Source organism: Delphinus delphis, chromosome 12 (assembly GCF_949987515.2).
Source record: "Delphinus delphis chromosome 12, mDelDel1.2, whole genome shotgun sequence".
NCBI classification, from domain to species: Eukaryota; Metazoa; Chordata; class Mammalia; order Artiodactyla; family Delphinidae; genus Delphinus; species Delphinus delphis.
The window spans coordinates 67,704,704-67,718,729 of record NC_082694.2 but is presented as its reverse complement, the minus strand read 5'-3'; the positions used below and the strand labels follow the sequence as shown (position 1 = coordinate 67,718,729).

Here is a 14,026-nt window from a genome sequence, read left to right as displayed (position 1 = left end):
GATTTGCGTGTATTGACGAATCCTGTCATCCCTGGGATAAATCCCACTTGATCATGGTGTATGATCCTTTTTTAATGTGCTGTTGGATTCTCTTTGCTAGTATTTTGTTCAGGATTTTTGCATGTATGTTCATCAGTGATACTGGTCTATAGTTTTCTTTTTTTGTAGTGTCTTTGTCTGGTTTTGGTATCAGGGTGATGGTGGCCTCATAGAATGAGTTTGGGAGTGTTCCTTCCTCTGCAATTTTTTGGAAGAGTTTGAGAAGGATGTGTGTTAGCTCTTCTGTAAATGTTTGATAGAATTCACCTGTGAAGCCATCTGGTCCTGGACTTTTGTTTGTTGGAAGATTTTTAATTACGCTTTCAATTTCATTACTTGTGATAAGTCTGTGTAGATTTTCTAATTCTTCCTGGTTCAGTCTTGGAAAATTGTACGCTTCCAAGAATTTGTCCATTTCTTCGTGGTTGTCCGTTTTATTGGCATATAGTTGTTTGTAGTAGTCTCTTATAATCCTTTGTATTTCTGCAGTATCAGTTGTGATTTCTCCTTTTTCATTTCTAATTTTATTGATTTGCGTCCTCTCCCTTTTTTTCTTGATGAGTCTGGCTAAGGGTTTATCAATTTTGTTTATCTTCTCAAAGAACCAGGTTTTAGTTTTATTGATCTTTGCTATTGTTTTCTTTGATTCTATCTGCTCGATCTTTATGATTTCTTTCCTTCTACTGACTTTGGGTTTTCTTTGTTCTTCTTTCTCTAGTTGTTTTAAGTGTGGGGTTAGATTGTTTATTTGAGATTTTTCTTGTTTCTTGAGGTGAGATTGTATTGCTATAACCTTCCCTCTTAGAACTGCTTTTGCTGCGCCCCATAGGTTTTGGGTCATCGTGTTTTCATTGTCATTTGTTTCCATGGTTTTTTTTTTGTTTTTTTTTTTTTGCGGTACGCGGGCCTCTCACTGTTGTGGCCTCTCCCATTGCGGAGCACAGGCTCCAGACGTGCAGGCTCAGCGACCATGGCTCACTGGCCCAGCCGCTCCGCGGCATGTGGGATCCTCCCAGACTGGGGCACGAACCCGTGTCCCCTGCATCGGCAGGCAGGCTCTCAACCACTGTGCCACCAGGGAAGCCCCAGTATTTTTTTAATACTTTTAATCAGTTAGTTTTGGTTTAATTTATTAAGTTTAGTGTGTATGTAATATAAGACAGGAATCTAATTTTGTTTTTCCAAATGAGTAATTTGACATATTCCAGTGTGACTGGCAGAGCAATATGTTTTCTTCCACTTTAGAACTAACCTTTTTTCGTAAGAAGATTGCTCCTGTTACTTCTGTTTTTTGTTTTTAAATTAATTTATTTTTGGCTGCACTGGCTCTTTGTTGCTGCACATGGGCTTTCTCTAGTTGCAGCGAGCAGGGGCTAGTCTTCGTTGCGGTGTGTGGCTTCTTACTGCGGTGGCTTCTCGTTGTGTAGCATGGGCTCTAGGCACATGCGCTTCAGTAGTTGTGGCTCACAGGCTCTAGAGTGCAGTCTCAGTAGTTGTGGTGCACAGGCTTAGTTGCTCCATGCCATGTAGGATCTTCCTGAACCAGGGCTTGAATCCGTGTCCCCTGCATTGGTAGGCGGATTCTTAACCACTGTGCCACCAGGGAAGCCGTGCTACTGTTACTTCTTGATTTTATAAGTGAATAGCCAAGCCAGGCTCCTTGTTGCTTATAAATAGCATTAACGTATGCAACCGCCTATAAAGACTCTTGCTGTTAATCATATTTGTGGTATTAGAAAGGGATCATTTTACCTAATTTATTTTATTTTATCAGCTAGGGGCGTATATTTGTGGATTTGGGGTAGAAATAATCTTTTTGTACTGTAGGTTGAGAGATCATTTGTGTTACTAAGTAAATTAAGTTCTCAACCTTCCAGAGAATGCAGGAACTATGGAGGGGATAGGATGGGTTCTACGTAGAGGTCCAGCCAGCATGATAGTTTCCTGGGCATTAACAGAATCACCATGGATCACAGGAGACACAGCTATCCATTTTACATTCTTATAACTCTTATTAACCCATTTCCTGGTACCTCTTAAGATTCTCTGTCCTATTGGGGAAGCATTACCTTGATGATATGTCCAAGGTTGGTTACCTGAGTCAGGATTTTAGGGAATGCAGTTTGGCATAGAACCTTGAGTGGTATTTTTTTTTTTTTCTCTCTAGTTGCGGAAAGCTGGGGCTACTCTTTGTTGTGGTGCACGGGCTTCTCATTGCGGTGGCTTCTCTTGTTGCGGAGCATGGGCTCTAGGTGCGCGGGCTTCAGTAGTTGTGGCGCATGGGCTTAGTTGCCCCATGGCATGTGGGATCTTCCTGGACCAGGGCTCGAACCCGTGTCCCACGCATTGGCAGGCCGATTCTTAACCACTGCGCCACCAGGGAAGCCCCTTGAGTGGTATTTTTAATTCCTAGTTTGCCTTTTGTTTTCTTTTTGCTTTGAGTAAAGTTTCCTCCCCATTCATTGAGATGTTCTTATTTCTCTTCACAATACAGCAAATGGAAAGGTGATAATAGCAGCGTCAGTTCCCTGTGTATCAGCCCAGATGGAAAGATGTTGCTTTCAGCTGGTCGAACAATCAAACTATGGGTTTTGGAGACCAAAGAAGTCTACAGAGTGAGTGAATCAAATTAGTTGTAAGCATAACAGTTGTCTAGAGTAAGTATGGAGAAAGGCAGAAGTCTGAGCCAAAGAATATTGTTTTAAGAATACAGATGTGTTATTTTCAAGCATATGAAATAGTACAATTAATAGACAAAAGTAGTCCTCCAAATCTGTTAAATAGATGAGACATGTCCTTTTTGCATGCATTGGAAGAATGAATGTAAATGGAAAATGAAATGAGTGGAATTTGAGTTAAGTATCTTACTCTCTTCAATAATAATATAATTATATAATAATGATAGTAATTTTTTATTTCTAGCTTGCATCCAGCATTTGGTATATTACTGTATTTAGCTGTGGAGATTTAGAATTACATTTTGAGTGTGCTCAGGGGTTACTGAACTTTTGGTGCTGTGATGATGCCTCAAAATTGTGGTTTCAACTCACTGAGAGTAACATGAAGACCTACAATTCCTTGGCTGTGTCTGAGCACCTAGGCACCCCTTTTAAAATGGATAAAATGAAGTGAATCTTTAACACAAATATGGAAGAAGTAAAGATTGTGGGGTAGGCTCACGGGAGTTGGAAGGGACGGCTTTAATGTTGAGATTTTTTTGGATGGAGTTTTTTAAAGTGAGAGGAATATAGCACAAATAACCTTAGTAGTCTGGAGCTCTGATTTCAGATGTGTATCATGTATATTGTTTATGATACATATGAACTCTTAATTTTTGTTACTGCTTTACACCCTCTCCTAAATGAGATTTAACTTTCTCTAGCATTTCACGGGACATGCAACGCCGGTTTCATCACTTATGTTCACAACTATCAGACCTCCTAATGAGAGCCAACCCTTTGATGGAATTACAGGTCTTTATTTCTTATCTGGAGCAGTACATGACCGGTTACTTAATGTCTGGTATGTAGTCTTTTGGATTTTGGGAGGTAACATTGCCTTGAAAGAATCGGTCATAGCTTATATGGTTAATGTAAAAGATGAATATGAGATTTGCTTTATTGTATTTAATGTTAGATTTATTTTATATTGACTTGTAATGAGGAATTGAGCCTGCCTAAAAATCAGATCTTTATGAGAAAAATTTAAGAGCATTACATAATAGAACTTCCTCCATGCTTGTTTAGAGATAGAGTGGGCTGAATATTTTTGTGACTGGGCAATTTAAAAACCTTTTTAAAAAATTTTTTTAGGAAAATCTCTGATTTTGTTGAAAGAGATGACTGTCAGGGTTAGTGCAGTAATGCCTATTTGATGGTTTACTGAGGACCTTAAATTCCTTGGTTGTGTCTGAGAATCCCAGTAGCCTTTCCTTGCAGTGGTTGCTGTCACTAATTCCCTTTGAAGCTACTTTTTTTTTTTTTTTTGCGGTACGTGGGCCTCTCACCCTTGTGGCCTCTCCCGCCACAGAGCACAGGCTCCGGACGCGCAGGCTCAGCGGCCATGGCTCATGGGCCCAGCCGCTCTGCGGCATGTGGGATCTTCCCGGACCGGGGCACGAACCTGCGTCCCCTGCATCAGCAGGCGGACTCTCAACCACTGCGCCACCAGGGAAGCCCTGAAGCTACTTTTGAAAGTAAAAATCTATTTGGTATTGAAGAGCCATCAAAAAGTTTTTAAATTTAAGAAATAATAAGAAATTTCTTGGATTTTATAACATCATCTAATGGTGAAATTAACTTTTTTTCTTTTACCTGATGTTCATGGACAGAATACGTAGATATTTTAAAAATAGAAGTAGTTTCTTATCCTAATGATCAGTTAGTTGAGCATGCTCTTGACTGTATAAAGTTACTGTAAATTTATACCAAATAATACTCAGAAATGATACTCATCAAATATATATTTCTTAAAGTAGTAGTGTGGGGAAAGGTTCATGTCAGTCTGGAGGTGGACCTCTGTTCACCTCCAGACCATCAGCTTAGTTCCTAATTTTGCCTCTTATAATCAAATTGTGTTGGTTTTCTGTCCTGTGTTTCATTTTTGAGGAGCGCCTATTGGAATATCTTATTTTGGTTCTAGAGGGTTTATCCCTAACATAAGAAATTAGTAATGCCAAAAAAGTTAAAATCGGCCACCCCAATCTCCTGACATTACTGAGGTGCTTCAGTCTTTAATGCCTCACCTCTTTGGTTCCTGAGACTAGGGGTCTCCAGCTCCAAAATTTTTTGTATAGCAGAAAAGTTGATTTCTGCTGTCTTAAGATCCTGAAGATAGTTTGTGTATACCTGAGGCTTCCTAGTAACAGAGGAGTAAACCATAAAAAACAAACAGATTAAAATGCATATTGAAAGGCTGCCCCCAAAGGCCATTCATGAAAACTTTGTTTTATTAGGTAGAGCAAGCCGAGGGTTCCCTTATAATTACCTTTGAAAGACACATTTCTGAAAGAAAATAACATTTGAAGGCTTCTTGCCACTGAATGAAGATTAAAATTAAAAAACAACTGAAAAACCCTTTCATATTACTGCAAGGAGGAAGTACTGTCTCCTGTTGATGTGCTAAAATAGCAGCTTCTGCTGTGTATAGTCGTGTGAGAGCAGTGATTTTGAGCATGTATATAGTATGAGTAACTTAATTTTAGAATGAATCTTGTTTTATTACGAAGTTATTATGCATGAAATATTTAGAATTTATCAAATCAACTCTTAGTTTTCTTCTAGACACAAAAATACTGAAAGACTGTTTACTGGTAAATGTATAAAGTCTCAGTAGTTAATAAAAAGAAACTGATCTTGAATCATGTTTGTAAGCCACGCTTGTTACTCTGTTACTCAGTCTTTATTTTAATTTTTAAAATTTGTGCCCAGATTTTTTAAACAGTTTCACTGAGGTATAATTGACATAATAAATTATATGTACTTAAAGCAAAAGCATAATTAAGTTTTTACATATGTATACAAATGTGAGATTATTACCACAATCAAGACAGTGGCCACCTGCATTGCTCCCAAGAGTTTCCTCGTATCCCTTTGTAATCCCCCTCCCCACCTCAGTCTACAGGCTTGTTGACATGTTTGGCATATTACAGATAAAGTTGTTAAGGACACTTGTGTACAAGTCTTTTTACAGACATATGATTCATTTTTCTTGGGTAACTACCTAGGAGTATAATGGCTGCATCTTACGATAGGTGTATATTTAACTTTTTAAAAAACTGCCAGGGGCTTCCCTGATGGTGCAGTGGTTAAGACTCCGCCTGCCAACGCAGGGGACATGGGTTTGAACCCTGGTCCAGGAAGATCCCACATGCTGTGGAGCGACTAAGCCCACATGCCACAACTACTGAGCCAAAAATAAATAAATAAGAATAAAAAAAAAAAACTGCCAAATTTTTTCCAGAGTGGTTGTACCATTTTACGTTCCCACCAGCTGTGCGTAAGAGTGCTAATTCCTTCACATCTTCACCAACACTTTATATGGTCATTTAATTTCAACCATTCTGATAAGTGTGTAGTGGTATCTCAGTGCGGTTTTAAGTTGCATTTTCCTAATTACTATTGATGTTGAGAATCTTTTAAGTACTTATTTGCTATCTGGATATGTTCCTTGACAAAGTGTGTGTTCAAATATTTTGGCCTATTTTCTGCTGGGTTGTTTGTATTCTCACTGAGTTTTGAGAGTTCTGTGTATGTTCTGAATATAAATAAATTATTAGGTATATGCTTTACAAATATTTTCTCCTAGTCTGTGGCTTGTGATTTTTTTTTTTGAAACGAAGCAGTTTTTAATTTTGATGAAGTACAGATCATGTTTTGAAGTCTTTGTTTAACCCAAGGTCACAAAAGTGTTCTCCTGGAAGTTTTTTAGTTTTAGGTCCTGTGTTTATTTGGTTCTGTGATCTGTTTTGAGTTAATTCGTGTATATGGTTCAAGGAACGGATTGGGGTTCATGGGTTTGTTTTTGTTTTTTGGATATCCAGTGGTCCCAGTACTCCCAGTACTATCTCCAGTGAATTGGTGCTGCATATATACACGTTGAGTCAATTGCCTGCTATTTGCAGTAGTTATGTTGTATGAAGTCCTCAGGAGCACTGATTCAGTGATACTGAACTCTTACTCCTTGGGGAAACACCAGGGTTTGGTTTCTGCAAGCCTCTGGTTATAACATTTTTGTCATCTAATTAATACATAACCTTGTTTTATGTGTATTTCTGTTTAAAGATACCTTAGTTTATTTATATACATACACACAAACACATAGCTGATTAACTTACGTCAGAACAGAGTTTATCGAACTTAAACATTTTCTCCATAAGCATATCACAGCCTTTTTACTCTTAGAGACACTAGACCGCACTTCAGCGTTATACTTGGGGGCCATTTTAAATAGTGAAATCACCAACCAAAAGCATAAAAGCAAAAAGTGTGGCGCTAAATAGGCTGGAAAAAGAATACTTAGTATGAAAGCTGAAGTAAAAAGGCAGAGCATAGCCTTGTTAAACCTCATGAGCATTGGGCTGCTCATATGCCTCACTGCTCTATGTATACCTGTTAAAGACCATGAAATCCCCACAAATAGTGATTTCGGGGTCTACAAATCAATTTTAGCAAGTAGGCAGATTCTCAAAGAATCAGCCAATAGTGAGGATCATTTATCTATCTATTTATCTATTTCTGGACTCTGTTTTCTCAGTATTGCTGTGATAATCCTCCTCAAATTAATCTATAGATTCAAAGTGAATCCAGTCAAAATCCCAGCAATCTGATTTTAAAATTCAATTGGAAATGCAAAGCACATAGAATAGCCAAATGACTTTGAAAAAGAAGTTGGAAAACTCACTTCAAAACTTGCAAAGCTGCAGTGATCCAGACAGTTGGCATTGCCATCAAGATAGACAAATAGGTTAATGGAAAAGAACGTTGCTCATTGTTTAAGTCTGCCACAAATGCATTAGTGCTTTCTCTTTTCCCATATAACCATGTCACATGGTAGTGACACAAATGCTTCCCTTATTTTGATCTTTAATTACCTTATTTAGCTTTCAAAAGATGAAAATGCTGTTGGGAGCTGATTGCTGTAACTCCCTTTAGGTGTTTGCCTTTTTTTTTTTTTTAAATGTCTCATTATCTAATCATCGGTTTTGTTATCTAGGCAGGTCCGTTCAGAAAACAAAGAGAAGAATGCAGTGATGTCTTTTACAGTTACAGACGAACCTGTCTATATTGACTTGACTTTGTCAGAAAATAAAGAAGAGGTAAATAGCTTGTTTCTTAGAGAATTTGTTTTTGGACTTCACAAATACTATTTTTTAAAATCAGGGTTTTGATGATTCGATGATTCAGGAAAGAGAGAACAAAATAAAAATCTTAGACTATTCGAAGTAATCATTGGATTCTGTATTGAGTGCTCATGAGGGGAGAGGACAGGGCGCAGTGGCGTTTTCAGTAATCCTGACATGTGGGCCTGCCGGTTGGTTCCCTGTTGTCAGCCAGTGCACTTGGTTGTTGACTTAGCTCCTCTAACTTCCATGCTGCGTTCTCATGGACTGTGCTGTCTTCTTAGCCTAAACTTTTATTTATAGGCTTGACAACAACTACTTGAATTGTTATTTTGGTGGCAGTGATTATTTTTAAATTCAAGAGTTGAACATCCTTACTGTTTTGATTTATCTCTTGTTATTTGAAGGGTGGAGAGGGTAGTTGGATTTTCATAAGTAATTATTAGAGTAGACCGAAGTATATTACCTATTAATGTTACATTTTTCTTTTAGCCTGTCAAGTTAGCTGTTGTTTGCAGAGATGGTCAAATTCATCTTTTTGAACACATATTAAATGGGTAAGTAAGAAGTTTCTCAAGTCAGAAATTTATTTTCCTTCCCTGACTTGCTACTTATTTATACTCCCACCTCAATATTCTTTGCTTTATGTTACTTTTCATTTAGATTGTTCTGAAAGCCTTCTTAATTCTTTGTCCATATGACTACATACATTCCCAGTGAGAACTCAAGTTTTATTTTAAAAGAAATTGGTTCAGTAGGAAAGCTTTGCTTGTGAACTTTGGTGAAGCCTTAATTTCTAACTTTGATAGTGTCACACATTTGTCACACATTTGTGTATCAGTGAATGCTTGTGTTTTGTTGGACAGAGGGGAGTTGCTGATATGATGTGTAGTAGTCATAGACCAGGGGTCAGTAAATTATGGCCTGCAGGCCACATCCAGTAAAGACCACATGTACCCCACCCTGCCCCCCAAACAAAAATATTTACTATCTGGCCCTTTATAGAAAAGTTTGCCAACTCTTGCATGTGCTATAAACATGGTCTGAGACTCAGTCATGTGCAGAATTATGTTAAACTTTAAAATGGTTTCAACTTTTTATTGTCAGTTGGTGCTCTTCCTTTTACAGTTCTATATAGGGATTATGAAAGTAATATACACTTATTTTAAAACATTCAGGATGCATAGACAATTGATTATAAAACTCAAGTCTCCCTCCATTGAGTTCCACTCCCTAGAGGTAACTTAACATTTTGATGTGTAGCACTTGAGGCCTTTATTTATATAGTCATATGTATGCATGGAATGTATAGTTGAGGGCCCAGAAGTGGTGGGCCATGGTAAGGGCTTGGGCATTTCTCTTTGGGCAGTAGTAAGCTGTTGAAGGATTTTAAACTGAGGATTGATGAGGTTTGACCTAAGTTTTAAGACATTAAGTTTTAAGTCGTTCTATCTGATGTGAAGAGAATAGACCACAGAAGGGTAAAGCCCAAAGCAGAGGCCAAAAATCCTGGATAGAGATGGATGTGGAGTTGGGAAACTAGGAAGAGTGAGTTGGAAAGATAGTGGGGTGCTTACAGTTGGGATTATGGAGGGTGTGTACTTAGTGGTGATAAGATGTCTGTGGTGTGAGGAGCGTGTGGCTAAGGTACAGGGAAGGACAAGGTTGATAGAGGTAGAAGGCTAAAGGAACTGAGAGGGCAGGGTGTCAGAAGGATCGTCAGACTGCATGCTGTATATGGAAATCACTAAGAAAGGGATTCCTCAGTGGAATTGTTGGACAGAGTGACAGCCACTCACATCTTTAAGAGATGCTGAGTGACCCAGAGGCCATTGGATGACGGCAGGAGGGGAATATAGCTGGTAGCTGGTGACGGCAATTTCAAAGGTTTTGGAGGTGGTGGAGGGAGAGACTACTTGTCTTGAAGTGTTAGTGAAGAACAAGAAGCGTACTTGAATCATTGCCAAGGGTCGTGGCACTAAGGGTGTGGGGAAGGCTGCCGAGGCAAGCAAGGTGAGGAGAGCTCTTAGAGAAGTTGAGGATCTAATTTTTTTTATATTTTGCTGATCATTTTGCTCCTGGAACTCTGATGCAGAGGTCATGGTGAGGATTCAGGGGTTGGAAGCAATTAGAGATGGGGCTGATTAGAGTAGGGCAAGAACAGAGCCATTTGGGGCTGAAGCTCAGAGGGGTGGTGAGAGAGCACTTGGGAGCTTGGGGCCATTTGTAAGGGTTGACAGAGTGGGATAGAAGAGCAGCTGTGCCTCAAGGCAGGGTTTGGTGGTGAGGTCTTGAATGTTGGCAGGGTGGGGATAGATGAAGTCTTGACAGGAACACTAGTGCTCTGGGACACTGGTCACTCCTGATGATGTGGAGGCCGGGGGAGGGTCACATTTCGTGACACCAACTTCAAAGAATTAGTGTGAGATGCTATTTTCACATTTTCTAATCTCATTTTTTTCCATTCCCAGATACTGCAAAAAGCCTTTGACTTCAAACTGCACAATTCAGATAGCAACGCCTGGGAAAGGCAAGAAATCAACACCAAAACCCGTCCCTATTCTAGCAGCTGGTTTCTGCTCCGACAAAATGTCATTGTTGCTTGTATATGGCAGTTGGTTTCAGCCCACCATTGAGCGAGTGGTACGTAGCTGCTCCTCTAGAGTAAAGCAGTGCAACATCAACATGTCTGTGGAAGAGAATGATTTAAAAATGATATATTGGTCTGCTTATTGGAATACTTAAGATGTCATATGTTTCCACTTAACTGAAGGACTTTTCAGTGGATGGTTTATTTTAACTTGTGAGAACTCTGTTTATAGTTGGTCCTTGAACAACACAGTTTTGAACTGTGTGGGTCCACTTATGCATGGATTTTTTCCAATAGTAAATACTACAGTACCTCACCATCCAAGGTTGTTGAAACCACAGATGCGGAACTATGGATACGTTATAACTATGAACAAGTTATAAGTGGATTTTTGACTGCACAGAGGGTCGGCGCCCCTAACCCCTGCATCGTTCAAGGGTCAACTATGTAATTTTACTTAACCCAGTATATCCAAAATATCGTTTTAATGTTTAGTATAAAACGTTATTTGAGATATTCTGCCCCCCTTCTTCCTTTATTTGGTATTATGTCTTTAAAATCTGGTATATATTTTTCACTTACAAGACCATCTCAGTTTGGACTAGCCACATTTCAGGTGCTCAGTAGCCACAGGTAAATCTTAATAAGAGATCCTGTAGTAATAGCATGCATTGAGTATTCTAAGTGGAAATGTAATGGGTGGGGCAGTGGTTTAGGTTTTTTGATTACAGAAGTTTCTTTGGAGACTTTTGGTGAGTTACTATGAGCATGTCCAATAGGTGAGAGACTATGAGAGGAATATCTCTTGCTTAAGCAATCTCTTGTTGAGTCTATTTAAAAATACTTCTTACTTTAAAAAAATGTAATACATGGTTATGGTGTGACAAAAAAGGGAGAGAAGTGTTAAACTGTAAACATACGTCTCCTTGCCATACGTGGATCTCATAACCTCACTCTCCAGATGCAGCCTGTTTCCTGTGTGCTTTGTGTCTTTCCAGATATTGATTAGGTGGGTATAGAGAATTACCTATAACTTTAAAGCCTTGTAGGTACATATGTACTTTGCTGCATCTCACTTCCCCTCCTGTTTAATACCATATCAGGACATAGAGATTCACCTTAGAGCATTTTATTAATCAGCATTGCTTGTCTTTGACTAGCTTGTGGAAGGATAGCAGTAGGAAATTTAGGGTAGGATCAGTCTTTTTTAGGATAGATTATAAGATGATGAGCTAATAATGTTTTCTTTAAAATCTGTTACGTTTTAAATGTCAGTCTTTTAAAACTGCGTATGTGAAAGATTTGAGCAGTACATAACTGAAGAAAGTAAACATTATGCCTGGTATCTTCAGAGTTTACCCATTTTCCTCATATGGCATCAATCTGAATGGTGATCAGTCTGAGTGACCAGGAGTTTTCTGTGGAAGCCTTCTATACTTTTTTGTATTTTTATAAAAATGCATTTCTTTTTCACTTTATTCTTACTCTCAGTTACTTTGTTTGACACTTTTTTTTTTTACCTTCCACCCCCTTTCCCTCTTTAAAATTCTATTCCCAGGCTTTAAATTCCAAAGAACCTCATATGTGTTTAGTAAGAGATATTTCAATCTGCTGGGCCCCAAAAGTAGAAACAGCTATAACAAAGGTGAGTGCATTTCATATTAGAAGTTAAGAAAAAAGATATTTGAGTGAATTGAATTGTTATGTAATACTATGTTTAAACTCTTAAAATCCTCTTTATGATCTTGTCTTAACAAATTTTGTGGGATTAGGTTTTAGATATTAAGACTGTAAAACTTTTTTCATTTCTGTGCTCTTGATTTGTTGAACGAATGAGTGAATAGGTGACTAGAAGTTGAAGACCTTGGATTTATTTAATTCTTCCTCCTCTACCCCACCCCCAGTGCAGGATCACTGAGTAAATATCAGTATCAAATTTATCAAATTATTTCATCAATTTATATACTTAAAGGGGCAAAACTTTGTTGAGAGGAATGCTGTATTTCAGGGTGGAATAAAACCTAAATCCATGATGGGGCTGGAATTAAATACCAGATATAAGAACATTATTGTCATGCTTTATTTTGAATATAATGTGGCATCTACATGGAGACATCATGTGTTTGGCAGTCTAATGAAAAAAAGGAAAGCCAAGACATGCTATGATGACATTCAAATGGTTTCGCTTCTGGCTGAGTTTCAGAGATGACACCTTTCTCTTGGCTGTCTGAGCATTTCTGGCAAAGATCAATTATTGGAGGTAGTCATAAAATGTACAGCTTCACTCTTTAACGTTTTTTTAAAATTATTTATTTATTTTTGGTTGCTTTGGGTTTTTGTTGCTGCGCGTGGGCTTTCTCTAGTTGCGTCGAGCGGGTGCTACTCTTCGTTGCAGTGCGCGGGCTTCTCATTGTGGTGGCTTCCCTTGTTGCGGAGCACGGGCTTCAGTAGTTGTGGCACGTGGGCTCAGTAGTTGTGGCTTGTGGGCTCTAGAGCTCAGGCTCAGTAGTTGTGGCACATGGGCTTAGTTTCTCTGCAGCATGTGGGATCTTCCCGGACCAGGGATCGAACCCCTGTCCCCTGAATTTTTAAGTCAGTGTGTCATTGCGTGATCTGTAGATTTTGTTTTTCTTGGTTCTTACTCTTACATGTTGCAGGCTTTAAAACAATGAATGTTCAGATTATACTTAAATGCCAGTATTCAATTAAAATATATCTTTAATTCATATCCTATTGAGTTAGTTACATTAAGTTTTTCAGTAGGAAAACCTTTTAAAAGCTGTTAGTTTTCTCATTGGGGATAAATCTTGCAAAGAGTAAGACAGTTTCCTTTGTCACACCCCTACTATTCCTGTTTAACAGGTGAGAACACCAGTGATGAATTCTGAAGCAAAAGTTCTGGTGCCTGGGATACCTGGTCATCATGCAGCTATCAAGCCTGCTCCTCCACAGACTGAGGAAATAGAGAGCAAGAGGAAATTAGGGGAAAAGGAGGTAATCCACTCATTCTGACCATTTTTGAGTTTGAAATTTAAGATTACTTGGGAGATTCTAAGAATTATATTGGATGGAGCCAAAGCTGAAACTTCAGAAAATGGAGAGGACAAAACTCTTATTAACTGAAGAGGGTGCTCTTCTGGCCATTTGGTCATTGTTAGCTGGATAAGGTAATTGTAGATTAAGCCAGGACTTGCTGTGATGATTTTCATTGGGTTTCGCATGTTGCTGAGTTCCAGTGATGCCTTGTCTCTTGGCTGTCTGAGCATTCCTGGCTGGTTTAATGCTAGTTAGCCTTTAAAAGTGATCGTCATTATAACCTCTTAAAGTGCTTATAAATTTCATTTTTTCTCAACTCTTAAAACCCTCTTGTGATTACTGTACTTGTCTGTGAAAAATCCTCTTTTTTGTCTTCCATTCACTTGTCACTCTTGTCTAAGTAATCTAGAATTTTAACTGTTTTATCATTAGAGAAAGAGTGTTTCTTTACCTGATTTTAAATGTCTTGCTTTATTGGGGGTGGGGGGTTGGGGAATAACACTGCTGTTCTTAAAAATTGT

General features: G+C 38.6%; 1 protein-coding gene and 3 non-coding genes across 4 annotated transcripts in view; all 4 read left to right on the top strand.

The window, feature by feature from the left end:
- WDR43 (WD repeat domain 43) overlaps positions 1-14,026 on the top strand; it is a 47,225-nt gene that overhangs the window by 17,686 nt on the left and 15,513 nt on the right. The window contains exons 4-10 of the mRNA XM_060026883.1: positions 2,534-2,654; positions 3,422-3,561; positions 7,753-7,855; positions 8,372-8,436; positions 10,351-10,522; positions 12,028-12,114; positions 13,332-13,463. Of these exons, the coding sequence (XP_059882866.1) occupies positions 2,534-2,654; positions 3,422-3,561; positions 7,753-7,855; positions 8,372-8,436; positions 10,351-10,522; positions 12,028-12,114; positions 13,332-13,463 (820 nt within the window). The remainder of the gene's footprint in view (positions 1-2,533; positions 2,655-3,421; positions 3,562-7,752; positions 7,856-8,371; positions 8,437-10,350; positions 10,523-12,027; positions 12,115-13,331; positions 13,464-14,026) is intronic.
- On the top strand, positions 3,051-3,135 carry LOC132435650 (small nucleolar RNA SNORD53/SNORD92). The gene has a single exon (XR_009521593.1). It is a non-coding gene; the product is annotated as a small nucleolar RNA SNORD53/SNORD92 (small nucleolar RNA).
- LOC132435706 (small nucleolar RNA SNORD53/SNORD92) lies at positions 12,627-12,704 on the top strand. Its single transcript, XR_009521647.1, has one exon. It is a non-coding gene; the product is annotated as a small nucleolar RNA SNORD53/SNORD92 (small nucleolar RNA).
- On the top strand, positions 13,660-13,735 carry LOC132435707 (small nucleolar RNA SNORD53/SNORD92). The gene has a single exon (XR_009521648.1). It is a non-coding gene; the product is annotated as a small nucleolar RNA SNORD53/SNORD92 (small nucleolar RNA).